Source organism: Lampris incognitus, chromosome 21, assembly GCF_029633865.1.
Source record: "Lampris incognitus isolate fLamInc1 chromosome 21, fLamInc1.hap2, whole genome shotgun sequence".
NCBI classification, from domain to species: domain Eukaryota; kingdom Metazoa; phylum Chordata; class Actinopteri; order Lampriformes; family Lampridae; genus Lampris; species Lampris incognitus.
In genome coordinates this window covers 4,000,093-4,023,753 of record NC_079231.1, presented here as the reverse complement: position 1 = coordinate 4,023,753, position 23,661 = coordinate 4,000,093, and the positions used below count along the sequence as shown (strand labels likewise).

Below are 23,661 nucleotides of genomic sequence, written 5' to 3'. Positions count from 1 at the left end.
TTCCCCTTCTACTCTGAGTCTACACACTCACTAGGAGCAACCAATAAAGGAGGGAAGGAGGAAGGGAGACAGAGAGGGGAGGGGGGGAGGGGGCTACGGCGCAGTAATAGATGGATTTCACAGGTCACATTGAGAAGAGAATCAACCAATTGAAACAAACCCATTCTTGTTTCTCCATTCTGCCACCTCGGCCATCTCAGAGGGGAGGGGGGGGGAGGGACGGGGGGGAGAGGAGGGGGAGAGGGGGAGAGAGAGACGGGGGGGAGAGCGAAAGGGGGAAGAGAGGGGGAGGGGGAATAGAGAGGGAGAGAGAAAGGGGGAGGGGGAGAGAGAGACAGTGGGAGGAGAGAGAGGGGGGGGGGAGAAAGAGAGAGTAGAGAGAGAGAGAGAGAGAATAAGTAGTACAGAATAGATGCTGAACATCACTTGCCTTTTGTAACTGAAGGGTAACATTGGTTGGATGTCAATTTCGCCCATCCTTTCTCTCCCTCCTTACTCCGTAACTTTTCATCTCTCCTACATTTCCCTTTCTTTGACTTTCTCATCCTAGCTTCCCTCACAGCCTCTCTCTCTCTCTCTCTCTCTCTCTCTCTCTCTCTCTCTCTCTCTCTCTCTCTCTCTCTCCTACCTTCAACACTTGTCCATTCTGCAGTCAGTCACACTCGTGCCAGGCTCAACCCCGAAAGAGAACTGAGCCTTTCTACCGTGCCCTGGTTGGGTCCAACATGGGGTGCAGGAGAGGTGGACTGCGTGCAGAGGCTCGGTGTCCGCACCGTGAAGCCAGCCTCTAATAGTTTTACTGTCAGAGAAGCGGCGCTGCTTTTCGCCACGTGATGATGTCACCGACTCGAGCGCCGGAGCCCCGGCTGTTGTCGATCAGAAGGAAGAAACAGAACCAGTCGTAGCTGATAGGGTCAGCCTTACGGTGGCAATTCGCTGGGCGAACGCGGGTGGCAAGCGTCGCCCGTGGTTACTCACATATACTTGTTTGGACACGCGGTCTCATAATTTACTGCAATATTTGCAGAATATTCTTCTCGACAGACCGCCAGAGATGTTCATTATACAACAGCTGCATCCATGCAAAGCGGTGACGAGTCTGCCCTCAAAGTCACCAATTATATTTTACAGCGATCACAATATGCCCAAATCACAATTCGGGGGAAAAAAATGAAAACCCTTCTTTTTCATTGCAGAATTATTTGTCTGCAAATCCTTTGTCCTCGCTTCACACATACACACGACACAATTGATATGTCGGACCGGTCATGGAGATTTAATGGCCGTTTTCACGGGATGGTGGGAAAACACCCCCTGACAAAAGAGCGTGTCGATCATGTGAACTAGAAACACAGGGAGAGAAACACCCCCCCCCCCCCATAGAAGCCGTTAGTGCAGGATGGATTTCTGAAGGTGCAGCTCTTGTCACCCCATTTGGACTGAGGAAAAGTGGCCCGGCAATTCAATCCAGCCCGGAACGCTGTGCGACACCCCTGCACCTTCATTGTGCGCCTGTTGTGGAGATATTTTCCCATCATGTCATCTTGCCTTCAGCGTGAGGTGATAGCCAACTGACAGACGGGCACGCCGGGGGTTTCAGACACCCCCCCCCCAATCACTGTGAAGTGATGCGCTCCGCCGTCCTGAGGTCCACCGTATGTTACGTGGCACATTCCTGTCTCAGACAAAGGATCGTGCTCATAGCAAATGAGAGCGGTGTAAAAACTCAAGCGGCTGGTGAGTTTTTCCAGACCTACAAGTCCTAATCATGTGGCGGGAACGCTGTTTTAGGAAGCTGGTATCCAATAGAGATGTGAAAGGAAAGCTTACTGCGTGACGAGGACGCCCTTTCATCTAAGGGTCAAAGTTCAAGATCCTCTGAAAGGAAGACCCCCGCCCTGGTCAAGTGCTCTTGTGCAACAAACTAAGTCTCTATACCGGTTCCAGGGATGCTGTTAAATGGTAAACGGACCGCATTTATATAGTGATTTTATCTGTGGCTTTTTTCCCCACTCTTTTCCTCCCCAATTGTCTTTTTTTTTGTCGACTCCCCCCCGCCCCTTTTACTGCCCAATTGTAGCCAATGATCCCACTCTTCTGAGCTGTCCCAGTCGCTGCTCCACCTCCTCTGCCAACCCGGGGAGGGCTGCAGACTCCCGCATGCCTCCTCCGATACATGTGGAGTCGCCAGCCGCTTCTTTTCACCTGACAGTGAGGAGTTTCACCAGGGGGACGTAGCGCGTGGGAGGATCACGCTATTCCCCCCCAGTTCCCACTCCCCCCTGAACAGGCACCCCGCCCCACCAGAGGAGGCACTAGTGCAGCGACCAGGACACATACCCACACCCGGGTTCCCATCCGCAGACACAGCCGATTGTGTCTGTAGGGACACCCGACCAAGCTGGAGGTAACACAGGGATTTGAACCAGCGATCACCATGTTGGTAGGCAACAGAATAGACCGCTACGCTACCCGGACGCCTATATAGCGCTTTTCTAGTCTACAGACCACTCAAAGCGCTTTACAGTGTATACCTCACATTCACCCATTCACACACACATTCATACGCTGATGGTGGAGGCCGCAATGCAAGGCGCCAACCTGTTCATCACGAACAGCTAGGGGTTCAGTGTCTTGCTCAAGGACACCTCGACATGCTCTCTGGAGGAGCCGGGGACCGAACCAGCAGCCTTCCGATTACTAGATGACCCGCTCTACCTCCTGAGCCATGCCGCCCCGCTGTTCTGCAGCTAATCCTGCATTACCGGCTCCATTCGGCGAGGGGGAAGAGTTAAAAGAGAATTTCTCTACGAGGATAAATTAAGAATCAGATCAGTGTTGTTATACTGGAGTAGAGAGAAACCCACTGATTTCCAAACTCAGTCAGTTTAGCTGATTTTAGTGCACCAAGCACAGGTATGTACGGTGCAGGGATGTTTTCAGCAAGAAAGCACACCCTTGGTTCGCACGGGAGACCTCTCATCCTTATCTTATGATGGTTTAAGGAGGAGGTCCACTGGGTTTCTTGCAGTTCCTGTGTGGGCTAAATCTGGCCGGTGAATCAAACAAATCGTAGGCGCGTTTTTATGGGTTGTCATTGGACAAAGCAGCCCACTGTGTGCACCCAGCGTCAGCCGCACACTGGAACCTCAATCCTCACCCACTCTCCCTAGCATCTCACCTCTTAGTCATGTTTCCTGTCGCTGGGCAATTAAATAAAAAGGCAGAAATTAAGCAGTGATAATTATCAGCTCAGTCAGTCCGGCCAATTGTTCACGCTGTCCTGGTCGCTGCTCCACCCCCTCTGCCGATCCGGGGAGGGTTGCAGACTACCACACGCCTCCTCCCATACATGTGGAGTCACCAGCCGCTTCTTTTCACCTGACAGTGAGGAGTTTCACCAGGGGGACGTAGCGCGTGGGAGGATCACGCTATTCCCCCCAGTCCCCCCCCCGAACAGGCGCCCCGACCGACCAGAGGAGGCGCTAGTGCAGCGACCAGGACACATACCCACACCCGGCTTCCCACCCGCAGACACGGCCAATTGTGTCTGTAGGGACGCCCGACCAAGCCGGAGGCAACACGGGGACTAGAACCAGTGATCACCGTGTTGGTAGGCTATGGAATAGACAAGGCTCAGCGTTTTCGCTTTTTCTTTTTCAAAGCCATCCAGCATGCTGAATTTCGCCACAAGAGAACACTGTTACATAACCTCACACGAACAGGAACAACTTCTGGATTCGTGGAAACATAAAACCCGGGTGAAAATCAGTTTAAAATCTGGGTATTTTTCAGTGAAAATCGCTGAAAACCGAAAACGCTAAGCCCTGGGAATAGACCGCCACGCCACCCGGACGCCCATAAGGGAATTTTTTTTTTGTGCTGTTAGTTACGTCTGTTTGTGTCTGACTAATGAAACAGTACAAGTTGGTTCAGTGTAGAGATTAACAATCTTTACCCCTTAAAGGAAGATGTTCAGACAAACCCTGTGATTTGCTTCTCGTAGAAAAAGAACATCATCACCACGGATGAGCCGTGGATCTGCACAGAGGCAGAACCCGTTCACGTTCTCATAGCTCCTGTTAACGTTCCTGTTTAATGTGACCAAATCTATCGGGTCTAACCCTAATACCCCGGTCCTCCTGAGTCGTCATCCCACAGAGAGCAACCTCTGTACTCAATGTCACAGCCATAATGCTGGGTCCGCAAATTCCCCCCATTAAGAAAACACACACGTACACAGAGCTACCCCCACTACATACACACACACACACACACACAAAGACAGTGATGTATGAGGTGCAGTGTAGGTGGTCATGGACTGCGGGTCCCACAAAGCCCCAAGAGACTCACAAGTGGTAAAGCACGGCACGCATTGCACAATCTACACCTGCTTTGCTGTGTGTGTGTGCATGCATTTATGCCAACCTTCTTACGTTTATCTCGATTGTCTTACATCATGTGCACGGTCCTCACACCATGCGCATGTGTCGTTTTGCAGCGAATGTCCAAACGCATCCACATTATCTGCCTGACTAACTTGTACCTACCAACATTTGCATGCACTTAAAACACCCTGCGCCACTGCAGAGCTCTGGACTCATCAGTCCATTCATTAGCATTTGCTTATTGGCAGCGTCCTGCAGGAACCTCACATCTCACAGCACTTTCACTTGTGTCTTCTTGTTGTCACTGGTAAGCGTGACGGTGTCATTTTGCAGAAGAGGTCCACTGACTGGTACCAAGTCCCTCCATCTAATCGATCAGTGTCCATCGGCTTGCTTTCTCGGTCTCTGGTGAGATGGTTGGGTTTAGGAATAGATCAGGTTTCTGCAGGAGAACTGCCGTTATGTAACTTTACCGCAGAGCCCTTGGCCGATGGCCACCTCCTCTCCTCCACGCCTGCCCCTCTTTTCCCCCTCCTCATCATCTCTCCTTCCTGTCACCTACAACCGCTACTCTGTTGTAGTCTTCCTCTCTGTAGCCATCCTGAACATTTCGCTTTCAAGTTCCCATACTTTGACCCTTCTCTTTTACTTCACATGATGTAAATTAATCTTGGACTAACCGTGTCACTGGACCTATTTAAACAGGTGACCCCACTCAGTGGTCCTATTTAAACAGGTAACCCCACTGAGATTAAGGAGCTCCTGTGTAAGGGTACTAAATTGTCCCTAGGTGTGAATGTGTATGTCTGTGTGGGCCCTGTGATGGCCTGGCAGCCTGTCCAGGGTGTCTCCCTGCCTGCTGCCCAATGGCTGCTGGGATAGGCTCCAGCATCCCCGCGACCCTGAGCAGGATAAGCGGTTTGGATAATGGATGGATGGATGTTTAAGGGAGACCCGGCCAAGGGAGCAGCATCAGAGACAAAAAATAAAATAAAAAAGGCTGTAGACAAACCATCCACTGATGCAAAACAGCAAAACACAATACAAAGCACAACTGATAATTACTGGTGTGCGCGGTCTCTGGGACTCGACACACTGCGGGGGTGAACTCCAGGCTCAACAAAAACTCCCCCGCTTTCTACGTCATTTGGTATTTTCTAATAGAAGTGGAAGTGGTTGGAGGTATTTTTTATTACCGACATACCAGCTCACAACCCTGTTCTCTTCCCCGCTTCGCCCGTGCACCCATTCTCCTCCCATTTCACCTCCCATATCTCTCTCTCCATCTCTCTGGAACGAAGCTGTTCCACGACTCATATAAATATACGCTCCAGGGTCCGATAAAAACGCGTGTACTGATGTTAACGTGTGGGTGCTTGCTTTGACATCCAGCTGATTTTATAAAACCTCCCCTCTGATCTGTCCTCCTCCTCCTCATCCCTTGAGCTTTTCCTCCTCCCCCTGGACCTATCCATCCTATAACCTCGTGCTGATCTCAGGGCTCCAACACAACTTGCTCTTACAGTTCCTGTACTTATTCCACATCTCGGTGTTGCGACAGCAAAGATTTCCTACTCAGTGTGAAACACCTTGATTAAAGTGATGATTATATGCGTGCAATTATACTGGGGAAAAAATGATGCAAATCACTGCATTTGTATCTGGATTACAAATTTTAAAGGCAAAATCTGAGGGAAAACACTCTCATTTTGACAGGGTTAACACCCCAATAAGACCCGTTGTAAAGTGTCACCGCTCTGATGAATCTAAGTGCGAAGACGAGCACACGCATGTTTGTGTACATGCACACTTGTCTCCCTTCATTCATGTCTGAGTGAATCCAGGTGGCGACATATGTGTTCCTCCTTACCCTCTCCTCTGTGTTGCCCCCATCCTTGGCAGGGGCAGGCCCATCGGGGGCCTCGGGGCTGCGGGGCAGGTGTTTCTTCAGCGTGGGCTCCAGGTTCAGGGTGGTGTAGCCCACATGTTCGTAGATGGGGTTGATGGTCATCTTGGCGATGTACTCGGCCGCCTGATGCAGAAGGAGAGGTTTTACTGAGCAACAGAACACAGAAGCGCCTCTTCTCTCAACCCTGACACACTACATATGACTCTATGTGGAAAATGTCAGCGCTGAAGAAACGCCACAGTGCTGACATGCTGTTATTTTGCCTGCTATCAATATATTACATTGTTTTAGGATCTCCGGTCTTTGCTAAGCCGGATACAAGGGTAACTGGGCCAATTCAGCTCAGTTTGCAAATCCCGGCAATCAGAGGGGAAATATGTAGAAATATCTTGAACTCAATGATATAAGGGCATTTAGATGATTGAACAAACAGGTCAGCCATGTGATGGGCCAAATGTGCCAACCAGAGAGACGTGGGACACATTACCATCAATTTGACTGGCATATCTCTGGCTACAAAGCCATGTGGGAACAGGTCACACTTGTGTCTTGGCTCGGCACCGATGGTCAACAAAGAGGCCAACTACCCTGTGTATTAATTACTATGGCTGACCGACTGAGTTAATGTTTGACTGAACCACAGCCTGAGTGACCACTTTACAGACACTTTACAAAAGAAGTCGGAAAAGAAGGAAAACTGGATGGACAAACACACGCTCACACACACACACACAGAGTCGACATACACACACCTTTGTCTCAATGTAGAGTGTGATGAGGCCATCTGTGACCAGATCGTGGATGGACTCGAACCTCTTCTCTCCGACAAAATGTTTCCCATCATGGTACAGGCGGAAGTTTCTGGTCTGGTTGCCAAACCTGGAGTGGGTCAGAAGGATTGCACACAGAGGTAAGTATCCTTGTAACCTAAAAGTTAAGAAAGCTGCGAACATTGGAAGGTTGGTCTAGTTGTGTGACTTATTAATGGGCACACTCAGCAAGAGAGAGCGAGAAGTCAAGTCAAGTAGGTTTTTATTTGTCCCCAGAAGGGCAATTGTTGTGTAGCAGCGGCAACTTTCAAACACTCCATAGAACAAATAAGGCAAATAAATACAAATAAATACAACATTTAGTGAGGAGAACAAAGCCAACAAAAAGCAATGCAACAGTAAACAGTGTGAACAGTGTTTATGAAGGCGGAGCTGGTATTACCTCTTACTGTTGGAGTTTAGCAGTGAAATGGCTGAGGGAATGAAGGAGTGTTTGTATCTGTTGGTTTTGACTACTGGGTATTTGAAGCAGGAACCAGAGAGCATGGTGTGAAACTCTAGGTGGAGGGGGTGGGTGCTGTCAGACAGGATGGATTCTGCTTTCCTTAACATCCGCTTGTTATATAAATCAGACAGACCCTGTTGGGTACCTGTGATGCTACTGCAGACCTCGATCACCTTTGTTAGTGCATTTTCCTATTTAAGGTTGAGGGACGCATACCAACCGATAAAAGAAAAAGTAATAACTGACTCAGCGAAAGATCTCAGTGATAGATAGATAGATTGATTGAGTTAAGTGCTACTAGGAGAGATCATGCATGGAGCCTGGACTGAAACATTATATTGCAAATTTTACTTCTATGCCTCACTGGAATCCAAAGCATATCATTCATTTGAGCTTTAGCACATGGGTCTAGCAGTGGAGCATTCAACATTTTAGGCCTGATGGTGGGATTTCAGAGTGTATTAAGTGGAGGGGAAGACCCTTTTTTTTGTGTCTGTGGGCCACAGTTGGCTCATTTAGTCACAAACTCAACAGCCACCTCTATTATGTTACCAGCAAATAGACACAACAAAACCTCTACTTGGTGGCTGGATGGCTGCCACAGTGTCTGGCAGAGCAGATAATCCAACACAGCCGCTGGTCCGGTTTAGCAGCGTTCCTTTGGCAGCCTGTGATAACTTCCCTTTCTGCAAACAGGTCTGCACAAATATGGTTAAAATAATTATTAAGATCGTTTTGTTCAATAATGTGATCACAACTATCAACTACAATTTTTGCTCTCACTGACTTGAGTAAAAAAAAACCTTTTTGCACTTTTCTTTCCTGTCTTTTTTTTTTAAAAGTTACCCCCCCCCTCCTTTTTCTCCCCAATTGAATTTGGCCAATTACCCACTCTTCTGAGCTGTCCCAGTCACTGCTCCACCCCCTCTGTCGATCCGGGGAGGGCTGCAGACTACCACATGCTTCCTCCAATACATGTGGAGTCGCCAGCTGCTTCTTTTCACCTGACAGTGAGGAGTTTCACCAGGGGGACGTCGCGTGTGGGAGGATCACACTATTCCTCCCAGTTCCCCCTCCCCCGAACAGGTGCCCCGCCCGACCAAAGGAGGCGCTAGTGCAGCGACCACAACACATACCCACATCTGGTTTCCCACCTGCAGACACGGCCAATTGTGTCTGTAGGGACGCCCGACTAAGCCGGAGGTAACGCGGGGATTCGAACCGGCGATCCCCATGTTGGTAGGCAACGGAATAGACCACTAGTCTACCTGGATGCCCCTTTTTGCACTTTTTACAAAATAGTCAACAGTTTGACAAATCCTATTGCTGATTTTTAACTGAAAACTAACACTACACCACATGATGATGCCCGATTAACAATCCTGGGCTCACGTCAAACAACGTTGGAGAATAAACGGTACAAACTTCGAGACGCAGACCTATGATGGAGAGTTGCGAACTGGGCCAAATTCATCTTGGCTCCTAAGCGGATACTAATAAAACAACCTGGAGGGGAAAAAAAAAAACACCGCCCATAGATCATTAACCCAAAATCCAACCTTTCCTTTTCTGACAGCCCAGAGTGGGCCACTGGTTTATGGGTGGGGTATTTATGGAACGCAATTATAATGGAGAGGCATGAGAGACACAGAGAAAGACACTTCAGCAGGCAGAAAAGAGGCAAAAACTATGAATAGAACAAACTGACCCAGAAATATCTCAAAAATGGACCATTTAACCCTTACATATGACACCTGCCCGGACAGAAGGATAGCTGACGTCGGGAGTCAACTCGCTCTGGATTAGAAAACTCACGGGCCAACGCACACTAAAGCCCACAACAGACTTATCTGAACAATATCGAGCAGGTGACTGTTTATGGGCAAAAGGTTCAACATTGTAGAAGGAAACCTCGCTTTCCATGCGCATCAAACATAATCAGTAAGCCTACGCCACAACTGTGCAAACTTCACCTGGTTCTTCCACGGACACTTTCTCTCTCTCGCCCCTCTCACCCTTTAAGTCAGGTGAAGAGTGGGATGGCATGTTGTGCCATGTGAGCTTTAGCAGCTTACACCCACACTGCTGGCTTTACCGGATAAACTTTCACACTCCTAAGCAGCGTTAGGGCACACGTACACACTCATACACACACGCACGTGTATGGCCGTACCGTAGAGCCAGTGTGTAGGTGCCAGGCTGTCTCTGACTCTCCCTGATGAGGTAGCTGCCCTCTGTTTGGTTCAGGAGCTGGTCGGCCTCTTCTCTGGATATCATCCCATGGTATCTGCACATAAATCAACAACAATTTTCCACCATCTTATTAATTGAAAAAAAAAGAAAGTTGTTTTGGATGGGAAGGAATTAAGTCATCAGAGCACAACTCCCACACTTAATTTCTGCTAAAGCTAAAAATACAGAGGAAGGACATTGCATGCTATAACGAGGCAAAAAGGAACAGATTCTTTTTTTTCTTTTTTTTGTGGATCCCCCCCCCTTCCCTTTCTCCCCAATTGTACTTGGCCAATTACCTCACTTTTCCGAGCCGTCCCTCTGGTGATCCGGGGAGGGCTGCAGACTACCACATGCCTCCTCCCACACATGTAGTCGCCAGCAGCTTCTTTTCACCTGACAGTGAGGAGTTTCGCCAGGGGGACATAGCGCGTAGGAAGATCACACTATTCCCCCCAGTTCCCCCTCCCCCCTGAACAGGCGCCCCGACCGACCAGAGAAAGCGCTAGCGCAGTGACCAGGACATATACCCACATCCGGCTCCCCACCCACAGACACGGCCAATTGTGTCTGTAGGGACGCCCGACCAAGCCGGAGGCAACACGGGGATTCGAACCAGTGATCCCCGTGTTGGTAGGCAACGGAATAGACCGCCACGCAACCTGGACTCCCCCAGATTCATTTTTCAGGAATAAGATTCCTATACAACAGGCATAGAGTTCAAACGATGACCCACAATATGGGGGGCCGTGACCTGACCGGACTGTGACAGCAACTCAATAATTTCCATTATGTGGGGGATGAAAGTCTCAATATGTGGAAAATCCAATGACAGGAGATTATAAGTGGATATCAAATCGCATTAGAGATAACATACTGTGGATCAGTGTCCCTACCAGACAGGTGTGGCCAGTTTATTCATGCAGCGTTATCGGTTTCTGAGGCTGCCATTCGCACAGAGACAGACTCATAATTCCCCCATCAGGCAGACGCCATGATGTGACCCTCCACTTGAGATCCTTTGTTTTAGTAAGTCTCATAAGATTAAGTGTGAAGGTCAGGTTTTCAATTGGATGATGTGTCACATGAACATTTAGGGAGGGCCAACTTACTCTCTGCCGTAGTATTTCGGTCGGTTGTCCACCTGGGGGGGGGGGGGGGGGGGGAGAGAAAAGAGATAGTGAAACACTGGAAACGGGTGGGCAGGCGATGCTGCAACTATCTGATGAAATGGTGCCAAACAACAAATATAAAGTGTGAAATAACAGTCACACGAATCAATCAGTCTGCAGCAATTAGCTAATTTCTTTCCGACTTTTCCACACCTGTTAAAAAAAAAAAACCTGTGTTGTTGCGCATAACAATAGGTGGCGTGTGTGCGGGGGCGAGCAGGATATTGCACTAGTCAGATGAAAAGCTGAGTACTGAACATTCAGTTGTTCCCAACAAACCTGCTGCCTGGCCAATAAATCAGCAAAGTGCAGTGAATATTAATCTGGACGCTTGTGTGGAAATGAGCTCGTGGTAAGGGTGGAAGACTGGAGGTGCAAGTGTGTGTGTGTGTGTGTGTGTGTGTGTGTGTGTGTGTGTGTGTGTGTGTGAGCAAGAGATGGATTAGTAATACAGATGGAAGGAAAGAAGCCAATGGGTGAGTTTGTTTTGATGCACCAAATAGTTTTTTCTTTGTTCAAGTTTATGTCTGCCCAGCTGGAAAGGGTCAAAGGTCATTTGTTGGATGAAAGACACTCGTTTCACACCGCTCATCCTCTTCAGTCATTTAGGTCTGCTGAGCTACTTTCTTGGTTTATTACTTGTTTCTTGTTCATTTATTTCACCTGAAAAAGGGCCTTCTTTTATTAACAATAATTGAATGAGGGCGTCCAGGTGGCGTGGCGGTCTATTCTGTTGCCTACCAACACGGGGATCACCGGTTCGAATCCCCGTGTTACCTCCGGCCTGGTCGGGTGTCCCTACAGACACAATTGGCCTTGTGTAGTTGCTGCACTAGCGCCTCCTCTGGTGGGTCGGGGTGCCTGTTCGGGGGAACTGGGGGGAACAGCGTGATCCTCCCACATGCTATAACTCCCCTTAGTGTAACTCCTCACTGTCAGGTGAAAAGAAATGGCTGGTGACTCCACATGTATGGGAGGAGGCATGTGGTAGTCCACAGCCTCCCCCAGATCAGCAGAGGGGGTGGAGCAGCGACCGGTACGGCTCGGAAGAGTGGGGCAATTGGCCAGATACAATTGGGGAGAAAAGGGGGGGGGGTCTTTCATTAACAATCATTGTATGCACCCATGGAGGCCATTTATTATTATGATATTGATTCTTTTACAGCCTGCCACACCTCACTGTACCTTATTTCTCATTACAGAATGTTAAATGTAAAACCCATGAGCATAAAAAAAGCCAAAATGTCCGCGGTGGCGTAGCGGTCTAAGCATCGGCTTGGAGTCGATGCAGTTGCCCACTGGGGACTGGGGTTCGCGCCCCGGTCTCGTCAGATCCGACTATGGCCGGACTCGATGAAGCAGCAATCATTGGCAACGCTGTCTTCGGGAGGGGGGCGGAGTCGGCTTGTGTTCGTCATGTGAATGCGTCTCTGTGTGTGCCGGAAAAACAGTGGTTCGGCTTGGATTCGCCTTGTCACGAAAGTGGGGAGGCGCTTTCCTTCGAGACTGCCGGCCGGAGAGATGCAGTTGGCGAACGCATGCAATACGAGGGTGGGTGTTTGAATTAAAATAGGGATCAATTGGCCACTAAATTGGGAGAAAAAAGGGAAAAATCAGAAATAAATTTATAAAAAAAAAAAAAAAAAAAGCCAAAATAATAAATTGCAGGGGTCAATTTATAGTTGGACTTCTGAAATCCATGTCAGCCAATGAACCCAGTTATAATCCTTAATTTCATGCAAATTAAATGGGGGCATGGTTGATCAGCAATGCTGCAGACATCACATCTGCAAACATCTTCCAAGGTGACACAGTTTTGCCCTCGCCTGGCAAATATTGTGTATCGAGGACATTTTAAAGTAGCGTCCCTAGTCTGTCTATCTTGACAGTGCCCTCAAAAGAGCAAAAGCTCTTTAAGCTGTAAGTGACAATGTAAGTAGATTATGAATGCAGGGGCTTTAAGTGGTTCATCTGTGAGGCCCGATGTGTTCAAATTAACAGGCAAGGAAGTCATCCTGTTGATCTCCGCATCATGTTTTTCTTCTGCTCATTTACAGTTTCATCTGGTATAAATGTGGAAGGAGGAGGAAGAGACAAGACGACGTACCCAAATAGGTTGAGAAGCCACCCAGTAAACAGGAGGCTCCAGGTTTGATCCAAGACACCAGCAGCCACAATTCAGATAAAGACAAAGGAATCTGGGCTTGATCATGTTGATGAATGGAATAAAAATCTCGCTGTATTCCGGGTAGCGTAGCGGTCTATTCCGCTGCCTACCAACACGGGGATCGCCAGTTGGAATCCCCGTGTTACCTGGTTGGGCGTCCCTACAGACCCAATTGGCCGTGTCTGTGGGTGAGGAGCTGGATGTGGGTGTGTCCTGGTCGCTGCACTAGCGCCTCCTCCTCTGGTTGGTCGGGGCGCCCGTTCAGGGGGAGGGGGAACTGGGGGAAATAGCGTGATCCTCCCGTGTGCTACGTCCCCCTGGTGAAACTCCTCACTGTCAGGTGAAAAGACGCAGCTGGCGACTCCACATGTATCGGAGGAGGCATGCGGTAGTCTACAGCCCTCCCTGGATCGGCAGAGGGGGTGGAGCAGCAACAGGGACAGCTCGGAAGAGTGGGGTAACTAGCCAGATACAATTGGGGAGAAAAAAAGGGGGGGGGGGAAATACTCGCTGTATGTATTATTAAGGTTGAAAAGGTAAACGAGTACTTAGAAATGCTTGCTTCCCGACAGCAGTAGCGAGGGGGGGGGGGCTGGTTAACCTAGAGGTAACCATCAGGCACATATACCCCTGGACCCCTAACAAAACTGCCCCGAGCCCTGTCAGATAATCATGCATGAGATGGCAGACTCGTACCCACAACCACCGCTCGGTATTCATCCAACAATGCAGAGTAACTGGCCGGGGGGGGAGGGAGGGGGAGATCAAGGGAGAAGCCTTTTCCACGTCCGCCATGAAGAAGGGACATGAAAAGGCAATGATGAAATAAAGCGGTGTCGAGTGTAATGGGGGACGGCTTTAATGTCTGCTTGGCACAGCCGGGGATCAGAACGCCTGTAATATTCATTTAAAGAGCTTATTTCCACAGCACCACCAGTGCAGTGCATTTTGGGGGAAATGTCACAACCTGTAACTCCTGACGCAATAATCTGAGGATCCAGTCATGTAATTTGGTCAGTTAAGTACTTAAGTCACTAACGTTAAGAATCAAATAATTAACTTTAATTTGTCCACTTTGTAAGCGGACTCATAAAGCAGACTGGCGGGTTCAGAGGGTCCTCCGCTGGTTGGTGTAATCCCCAGCACAGGCAAAAATAGCAACCAAAGTGCCCCTGAGCAATGTCGTCTGACCACCATGTAATTTTCCTCTTAACATTGTAATTGGAACCCAGCGTTAGCTTCATGTTGCGATGCTACATACGGGCCAGTGTTGGTAATAAAAGGGACTAAATGTCTTTAGAGATTATGTATTGTTTCACCAGCTCTTAAATGATGCTCTGCGTTCACCACACCGCTGCTGCTGCTTAAAGTTCAGCATTAAAATGGAAATGAATGAGTGCTTATCAGTGCATGGCTTAATCACATAAAGCAAAACTGCCAGAAGGACATCGCAGGGGGCGGTCACTTTGCCCGACTGTCAATCTGTCCCGTTTTTTTAACTGGGTCGGTGCTGGCTACCTGACCCAATGTGGGACTCGGATCCAACAGCTGTTCAGGTAACACGCGTGCACACACACAGAAACGACACAGACCCCCCCCCCTCCCCCGACCGAAACCCAAGAGAGCCGTCTTTTAGAGTTTTAAAGGTTAACACATAGACTCCATCTTTTGAGTACACCACCCAGGTTCCCACAATCTTATCATAGCCGTCACCCACACATTCTCTCTCTCACACACACACGCATGCACCCACACGGTGCCAATCTGGCCTGAAGTCAGGTTTCAGGGTGGGGGGGGGGGGCAGAGTCGGGAGGAAGATTGATGGTGGTATTGGATTACTGTAGGGGTCTTTATGGGTCTGTGTGGGTCCAGAGATTCAGAGGGCGTGGGGTAAGGGTGGGGTGGTTTGGGGTATCAAACACACCATCACTCAGCACTACCTCAGGATTCTCACACCTCAGACCACTGACTGGAGATCAAGTCCCACGGTTGATTTACACCCAACAGGGTTCTTGTGCGATGTTTCAATTCAAACTAGGCCTTTGTAGTAGAGGAATAATTTGGGCAGAACAACTTACAAAGACCGACTATGAACTGAAATGCTGAAGAAAAAATAATGCTCCAACATTCATTCATTATCAAAACTGCTTATCCTGCTCTCAGGGTCACGGGGATGCTGGAGCCTATCCCAGAAGTCATTGCATGGCAGGCGGGGGGAGACACCCTGGACAGGCCACCAGGCCATCACTGGGCCCAAACACACACATACATACGTTCACACACATTCACATCTAGGGGACATTCTAGTATGGCCTATTCACCTGACCTACATGTCTTTGGACTGTGGGAGGAAACCGGAGCACCCGGAGGAAACGCACGCAGACACGGGGAGACCATGCAAACTCCACATAGAGGACGACCCGGGACGACCCCCAAGGTTGCACTACCGCGGGGCTCGAACCCAGGACCTTCTTCCACGACCATGTATATTGTAAACAAAAAACTCTTGCCCATAAAAACAGCCAAAGTGTTCAACAAATGAAACCTGTGAGGAGTTTGCAAGGTCGTTCATCCAACACGCGCCAGCATGACTTTTTTTATAATTTCCCAAAATAAAATTAGCCTAGATTTTGACACTATTGCAGATTTTGACAGTGTTAACTATTACCTCTATTGACACTAGTTGGGCAATAAGTGTCACAGTTAAAATACCCTATGGGTGAAAAACAATATCAAAACGTGAAATGACAGTGGGTATATAACCATTTCACATTACGTAACATGGCTCACTATATTTATCAGGGCTGAATAACATTTTTTTCCAGCTTTACCAGACTCCCACAGCTCTGTAAACCCCGAGGCTGTTTTTTTTTATCTTCATATTTTGCATGTCAAAGCTGTTCTCACCTGTGTGACAACTGATGCTTAATGAGAGCGAGATTCAGTGCGTAGGAATTCCCTCGGCAGGCCGCAAAAGACGGCTTCTGAGCAAGTTGAAAGGTGCAGCCAGCGGGCGAAAAGACACCGGCTGCACCCCACGACTGAGACAAAGGTTAGTTATTATACAACAGTATTCCTATTGCAACACAGACGGGAAGTGTAATGATTTTACATAATTAGGCTCATTGTTCACTGGTACAACTTGGTTTCTGAACAGCTGAGTGCTGCCACTTTCCAGCTAGAAGGGTCAATCAGCCATTTAGCCCTTTGTTGGCCTTGCCCTAAATAACACAGGGGGTAGTTATGTCAGAGCCTGAGAATTAGTGAGTTCTCTTCCTATTTACTGACCTTGTTCTTATTCTGCAGGGTCGCCGTAATGTGCTAACACTGTTTTCTCTGTCACCAATCAACTCTAATCTGCCTGGCGTCCACAGGGAGAAGGAAATATGGCGTGGGGGAGTCTGGCCGGCTCGGCAGGCTAAAGGGTAAACCATGCTCTTGCAAAGTTGACATTTCAAGCGCAGCCTGTAACCTTCACTTTATGTACCAGGCTTTGCCTCAATGTCAGACTGTCTCCGTGAGCATCCCTCTCTCCCCTCCTGTCTCTTTGTCTCGAGTTCATTCATTCTTCTTTGCAGAAAAGCACTTAAAATGCTTAAAAGGAGGAACTCTTGTACAAAAGACCCAAATCATCCATCCATCCATCCATTATCCAAACCGCTTATCCTACTCAGGGTAGCGGGGATGCTGGAGCCTCTCCCAGCAGTCATTGGGTGCAAAACCCAAATCAACCGAAACAAAAAACAAAAATGACGGCAGTTTACATCCGTGCAACAATATCAATGTTGCGCTTTTACTGATGGGTAAAAGTCGTCCTTGTTCTTGGAGCTGTTAACCTAAAACGGCAGCCATCTTAGCACTTGCCTTCCTGTAGTCTCTGGGGACAACAGATTAGTAGACTACAGCAAAAACAAGCAGCTCGGCTGCAAAGTCAGCAAATATACACTTGCACACACACAGACTGCAAAACACACCAGATCTCAAGATCCACCAGTGTTCAGCACCCTCTAAATGTCATCCAGGCCATCGTTGTTTTAGTTGGCCACCAGCATTCTCCATCTGAGCAGTTGATGGAGCTGTGGCTGAAACCACATCGTGTATTTGACAAATGGAGACAACTGAAAACCTCGAAAGGAAGTGAAAGCGATGTGGCATCGGCAGAATTTCTCATTTGCAAGTATTAAAAAAAAAAAAAACTTCCATGAATTCTGACCAAAACAACAGCAGAAACGGGGCGTACAGTCGCCGTATGCATCAAATGCGGATTGTACCTTTAATAACCCAAAAGGTGTACCTGCTCCAACTGATACCTCTTTAAGAAAATCCAGTGCAGATTTCCCCATTAGGGGCTCAAACAGATGTAAAAGGTACAGCAACAACTGATTCTGGGGGTTGAAAGATATCAGATTACGACAGGACATCAACGTATGGGGTATTTTCACCCTTTTTACCGATGGTCAAGTGTGTTTCCTTATATTATGTTCGACTGTAAAAGCTGCTGTTTTGACATTTCTAAGACGACTGACAGGGGACGTGTTTGTTGGGGTGAATGTGGTTTCCAACATTGTTAGCTATGGTATGGTCTTCAGGATACAAGATGTAGAAATGGATCTACGTTCCATCAAGAAAAGGTTTTCATACCAGCATAATGACACATGCTCTGTAAACATAAACTGGGTGGTTGTTAAAAGCAATGTCCTTCTGGGTAAATATAACACAGTATTTGGGTTAAGAGACCAGAACTGGAACCCTATAAAGTAGAGCTAGTAGTCAGCATTTAAGGACTTTAACACAAAGCCTGTAGCTTGAGCCTTTCTCAAATAAAGAACTCAAGTCATTTTGGAAGGACTGATGCAATACAGTTTTTCTTAAAATTACAACAATACTTTCCTTACAAATGTGGTTTTTGTTTTTGTAGTGGCCCAATGCAAAAAGTTTTCCTAAACTGATACAAATGAAAGATCCGGCTTTAGGGTACAGCACACTGACCCAACACAGGTTGGCTCCCTGCCCCATTGGCATATATTTAATGTGCATGTGTGACCAAATACCACAAACAAATCCTCGTTTCAACTTTCCACCAGACCCAAGTTACATCCGGGCAACCTAGATCGAGTGTCACTTATTGAATTTTGATTGTGAATGATGCGATCCAATTTGTTTGTTAACCTATATTTTGCAACCTGCACATTAAAATTTGGGCAAAAAGCAATCATATATGAGGAAAAACTTTTCTATGCTGGATCCAATATCTGCCTGTTAGTGTATCCTACTGTCGGCCACAGCCAAAAACCTCCACTCTTTAATGAAGGGCCACTAGTCGTTTCAAGTCGTAGGTGTGTGTGTGTGTGTGTGTGTGTGTGTGTGTGTCTTTGTTTTGGGTGTGTGTGCTCTCACCTCACAGGTACAAGTGACTCTGCGTGGGTGTGGTGCCTCCTGCTGCAGCTGGTACACTGGGGACAAGAGACCCCCCCAAAAAAACAGAAACCACAAATCAGCAAACAGCCTTCTATTCTCTCATCTATCTCGATGAGTGCGTAAACACAACTAAAAAAAAAAAAAACCCATTCATAAAAACCAGGTTTAACTCTCACCAAGGTAACGGAAAAGGTAAGGTGGCAAGGAAATTACGAGTTCACTCTGGACACTAAGGCTAGAACACTACTTATGATGTTAAAAATTGATTTTCATTGTTGAGGTTAAATGGTAACTTTCGAAATCTCCTCTTAACGTGTTGGTATTGGGGATCGGGGGAATTTTTCTGGATACTCACAGTATGACTTCCACACTGGCGGTCTGTATTCATCATGATCTGTGGACAGGAAAACGACAACGTGTTTCAACAACGCCAACGTTCAACGAGTTTATGCATTTTACTCCTATTAGTTTTACCACGGCGCCCCCGAGTGGTCAATATGCGCCAATGATCCGTTGTGATTTTTAGCTGCCAATCCCCAACGTACTTCAGTTTTAATATCAACTCACAAGATCATAGGTGGAGCAGAGATGGTTTTTGAGTTTTAATTTCTCTCTTGCTTGCTCTCTTATTAACCTTGATGGAACTGCACCCACTAAAGGTTGTCAAGCTGAGCTGAGCAACATACAGAAACCCTAGAAATCACAGAGCTGACCCTTAAACATCTGGGAAACCGTCATACCTACAACACGAAAAAAAAAAATCCTAAGATCTGCTAAATATAATAAAAAGACACAATATTTAAATGAGGATGAACCATAGGTTTGTCAAGTTTGCAGCCTGTGCTGGTTGTAACTTCGAGAATCTTTTGACTCACTTATGAAATGATTACCCGATCATCAGGATTCCTGTGAGCCATTTTTCGGTTTTAGTCCGTGCTAATGTCATATACTTTGGCTACACAAACAAATTATTGTATACTCAGCCCGACATTATCAAGCAAAGGCCTCGGGTTGCTTATCTTCTGTGGTCTGGGTGTGAGAGCTTTGGAATGCTAGACTCATGGATGGAGTAATGCCTTCAGCTGACACGTGTACATCTAGCCAGCCTATGACTCCGTCCTAATGATCTCATGTCTGCTTTTCTGCATTAAAAGTTCCCTGGGCGCACATCTGGGAGAGGAAAAAAAAAAGAGCACCCGAGGGAGCTCAGAAACACTGCAAGAGATGATATAAAGCTGAGTCAAAGAGCAGGAGGCTTATCAAATGAGATGGGATTTATCCATGCCATAGAGAGAAAGGCTTCAACTACATCAACAGATCTCGTAATCTTAATCCATAAATGAATACTTGTGTCGTGGCAGCATTGCCTCAGTTTTCATTTTCTAGTGCTAGACCACAAATAAAAATGACATCATCATAAAGACAGACCAATGCAATGAAGTATTAAGCTGTATTTTTACTGCCGGGTATTGGCTTGTCATATTAGACTGATTCGTTGTGAATAATTTGTCAGAACATTCAAGCGGTGGTTGTGGCGAACATTCCAAATTTGTGTCGCAAGTCGTGCCCACACGTGAAAAAACAATCATTTCAACGAGACCATGATCAAATAAAGTTCTCTTCAACTATCTTGTGCTCTGAAGGTGATGATGGCGAGTCAACTGAAAGTGTCCTTACAAGTACCTATTCAAAATCTGTTGTACACATCTGAAAATTTTACCTCACAGCTCGGAAATGTCAATACAACAGAAATTCAGCTGTATTCCTCAGCATGCCACATAAAATAATTGCAACAATTAAATGTCCATGTCTGTCCAAATCGGCCATTTATAAAAGTGAAGCACCTGCTAAAACTTATCAAAGCTTGGGGCTCAGGAGTGAACCCACCCCCACAACAATAGACAATATCCCCAAGAGGATAAATAAAATTAATCTTATCTTATATACCATCATTCCACAAGTAAACAAAGGGTATGTGCAGAGGCTATGACAATGCACCTCATAATGTGAAATTCTGTATCACTGTGGCCAGCACCTTGCAAATTCAAGGATGCGTTCCTTCCCATCCTCTCGGCAAGTAAAACAAACACGGCGTTTCCTGTCTTATTTTGTGTTTGCGTATGTGTGTGGACATTGAAATTCTTATCTATGCAGCACTCACCCTCCCTGTATCCTGTCTTCAAAAAAAGTGTCAACCCTCCCCCAGAAAGTGTCTCTCTTCCTTTCTTTCTTAAGGCAACACATGCATGCACACACACACACACATGCACACATGCGCACACACACACACACACACACACACACACACCAAGACAAACACAAGTACAGCAGCGGCAGTATCTGCAGTAACAATCCCCAATACTGAAAAAAGCACAACAAAACACTTGATCAAACAGACGAGGACAGGGCGGGGCAGTTCACGTCTTCGTTCTTAGGCCAGTGTTGCTGATGGGTCAGGCGGAGTCCACAGACCACTTTGACTTGTTCGCAAGACGAAACAAAGAGAAAGTGGCGCACCTGCCCACTCGGGTGCTAAACAAGACCAACGTGCTGATCGCTGGGAGGATTAGCGACACTCAGTCGGCGGCGTTACACGTGTGAGCTCCACAGACACAGCAGCCCAGAACGACCAACAAAATGTAAAAGTCATTACCAGTTAACTCCCGAAAACACAATCCCGGGACAGGACGAGCACATCTTACCGAATACATTGAGGGCCATCTTGCTTTAGTGAGAAGATGACGAACAACGAGCAGCTGCCAGTTCCCCGCAAGACGTAGACATCGGTTCTTCCGAAACCTGAAAGGGAGTGCAAAGAAGTAGCGTGGGTCAGTGAGACGGAGGCTTTAAGTCACCCGCTCGTCCGCTTGCCCCGGCCGCAGCCCAGCGTCTGCTTGCCCCGGCCGCAGCCCAGCACCGCTGCGTCCGCTTGCCCCGGCCGCAGCCCAGCACCGCTCGCTGCGTCCGCTTGCCCCGGCCGCAGCCCAGCGTCCGCTTCCCCCGGCCGCAGCCCAGCACCGCTCGCTGCGTCCGCTTGCCCCGGCCGCAGCCCAGCACCGCTGACTAACGCGGCCAACACATCGCACAGCGGCGGCTGTAATGACGGGCGAGCTAGCGGCTAGCAAGCGCAGCGGCGGCTGTAATGACGGCCGAGCTAGCGGCTAGCTAGCTAGCGCAGCGGCGGCTGTAATGACGGGCGAGCTAGCGGCTAGCTAGCGCGGCGGCGGCTGTAATCGATCCGGGTTACGTTTCAGAACGACACGCCTGAACGAGAGCGAGTCCCGGGATTCGGCGGACGTACGCCAGTGGACCCCCCCCCCCGTCCTCCTGAGAGTTTGCGAGGAGCGTTAGGGCATTTCAGATAACGCGATGTCAAAGATTAGCTAGCATTAGCCGGCGCTTACGTTCGCATCCATGCTACATTGTGGTCGCCATCTTGCCAAGTCACGTGTTCGTTATCGCCGTATCCCAGCGCAGCGGAGTCGGGGGGTTGCTATGGGAACGCACCGTAGTGATGCTGGCGAAGAGAAGAGAGGGACGATCCCTATTTTACGAATAGCCTTTAGTTTAGATTTAGTTAATAATTACAAAAAAATGTCACGACTATATAAATATTATACAATTCACTAATATAACGCCTTCACAGAGCTCAGGGACACTTCTGTCAGTAAAAGTGCAGGGGAGCAAAATCAAGAAGAAGAGCAACACAAGAGGACACCAACTAAGGTTGCATGAAGTAAAAAAACGTCTAAAACTTGCCAAACACAATAAGCCATTACGAAACAGCACCACGTGACAGCACACCACGTGACAGCCCACCACGTCTCCTACGGGTTGACGTGTGAGTCTTTAGTCAGAATAGAGCAGTGGCTGATTTCAGTGAGACAAGTGGACCCAGTCAAAATCACCCAGAGGAAGGCGTACAAAGGAGTGCTGGGGCCATCTTTTTTATTTTTATTTGTTATCATAATATCTTTAGCAATGAGACGAAAATACTCACTGTTTTTTACATTACACATTTCTTCACTAATTTAAAACTAGAAGCGGCCGTTCGCAAACGAACTACTTCTGAACTCTTGTCAAAATCGACTTCATTCTCCAAACTAATAAACCCGTATTAATCAACGTTGACTTTATTCTGGGAAAACAGAGAGCATTTCTAAAGGTTTCTTGTGTGGCCGGTCGTCGCAGATGGTTCAAGTGTGAGAATGTGGTCAGCGTCAGAGGGGCTGAGGGAAAGGAAGAGGTCAGCCAGTGTAGTGGATAATAACGTTTCAGGCCGCCATTTAAAGTGTCCGAAGCTAATAGACAGTTGGGTGTTTGAGGCTGGGGAGGTGTGCTGCAAGGTCGGAGCCGTGGCAGATAGCAGTCTTTTGCCCTTGTTGTTGTTGTTGCTAGCGCTAGCTGCTAGCAAGCCCATAGCCAGCATAGTAGCTAGCGCTAGCTACTAGGCTGCATAGCGAGCCGCATAGCAAGCCTAGTAGCTAGCGCTAGCTGCTAGCAAGCCCATAGCCAGCATAGTAGCTAGCGCTAGCTACCAAGCCCATAGCCAGCATAGTAGCTAGCGCTATGCAGTTGCTATGCAGCCTAGCAGCTAGCAAGCCTAGCTACATATCAGCCGCCCGGTGAAGGAGCGTGAACGTGCGGACGGTCGTGCTTGTGACCACGCACGGTCAGCATAGCTCCCGGCCATTAACCAATAGGTGACCCAAGTGGCGGCTTTCCTGTTGACGCGCCGCCTTCAGGCAGCCGCCGGTATCTTCCCGCTTCAACACGACAGCTGACTTGCTGACGTCTGAAACTTGCTCGACATCTGTAATTTATTACAGTCCACCAACATTTAAACGCCGTTATTCTTTTAAGGCCGACACGGTTGAAAATGTTAATAAAAAGGAAATAATCACGTTAAACCGAAGTTTGTTTACTTATTATTAATGACACAATTACGGCGCGCAGGTCAGGGTGGCCGGTTAGCTCAGTTGGTTAGAGCGTGGTGCTAATAACGCCAAGGTCGCGGGTTCGATCCCCGTACTGGCCATCGAGTCACCTTTTTGTACAATTTATTTTTGCTACGGTGACAAAAGAAAGAAGACTGAAAAG

At 47.9% G+C, this 23,661-nt stretch overlaps 1 protein-coding gene and 1 non-coding gene across 3 annotated transcripts in view; one reads left to right on the top strand and one right to left on the bottom strand.

Moving 5' to 3' along the window:
- The window catches only part of LOC130131549 (N-chimaerin), a 31,275-nt gene extending 9,282 nt beyond the window's left edge, over positions 1-21,993 (bottom strand). Inside the window, exons 1-8 of one of the 2 annotated variants that reach the window (XM_056301282.1) lie at positions 21,966-21,993; positions 21,264-21,360; positions 18,917-18,955; positions 18,541-18,596; positions 10,917-10,948; positions 9,746-9,859; positions 7,050-7,176; positions 6,259-6,420 (exon numbers count right to left, since the gene is read on the bottom strand). In XM_056301282.1, the coding sequence (XP_056157257.1) occupies positions 6,259-6,420; positions 7,050-7,176; positions 9,746-9,859; positions 10,917-10,948; positions 18,541-18,596; positions 18,917-18,955; positions 21,264-21,282 (549 nt within the window). In that variant the 5' untranslated portion in view covers positions 21,283-21,360; positions 21,966-21,993. Of the gene's footprint in view, positions 1-6,258; positions 6,421-7,049; positions 7,177-9,745; positions 9,860-10,916; positions 10,949-18,540; positions 18,597-18,916; positions 18,956-21,263; positions 21,400-21,965 lie in introns of those variants that run through there. The other variant, XM_056301281.1, reaches the window with a different exon arrangement.
- Positions 21,994-23,525: 1,532 nt separating this feature from the next.
- trnai-aau (transfer RNA isoleucine (anticodon AAU)) lies at positions 23,526-23,599 on the top strand. The gene has a single exon. It is a non-coding gene; the product is annotated as a tRNA-Ile (tRNA).
- Positions 23,600-23,661: the final 62 nt, after the last annotated feature.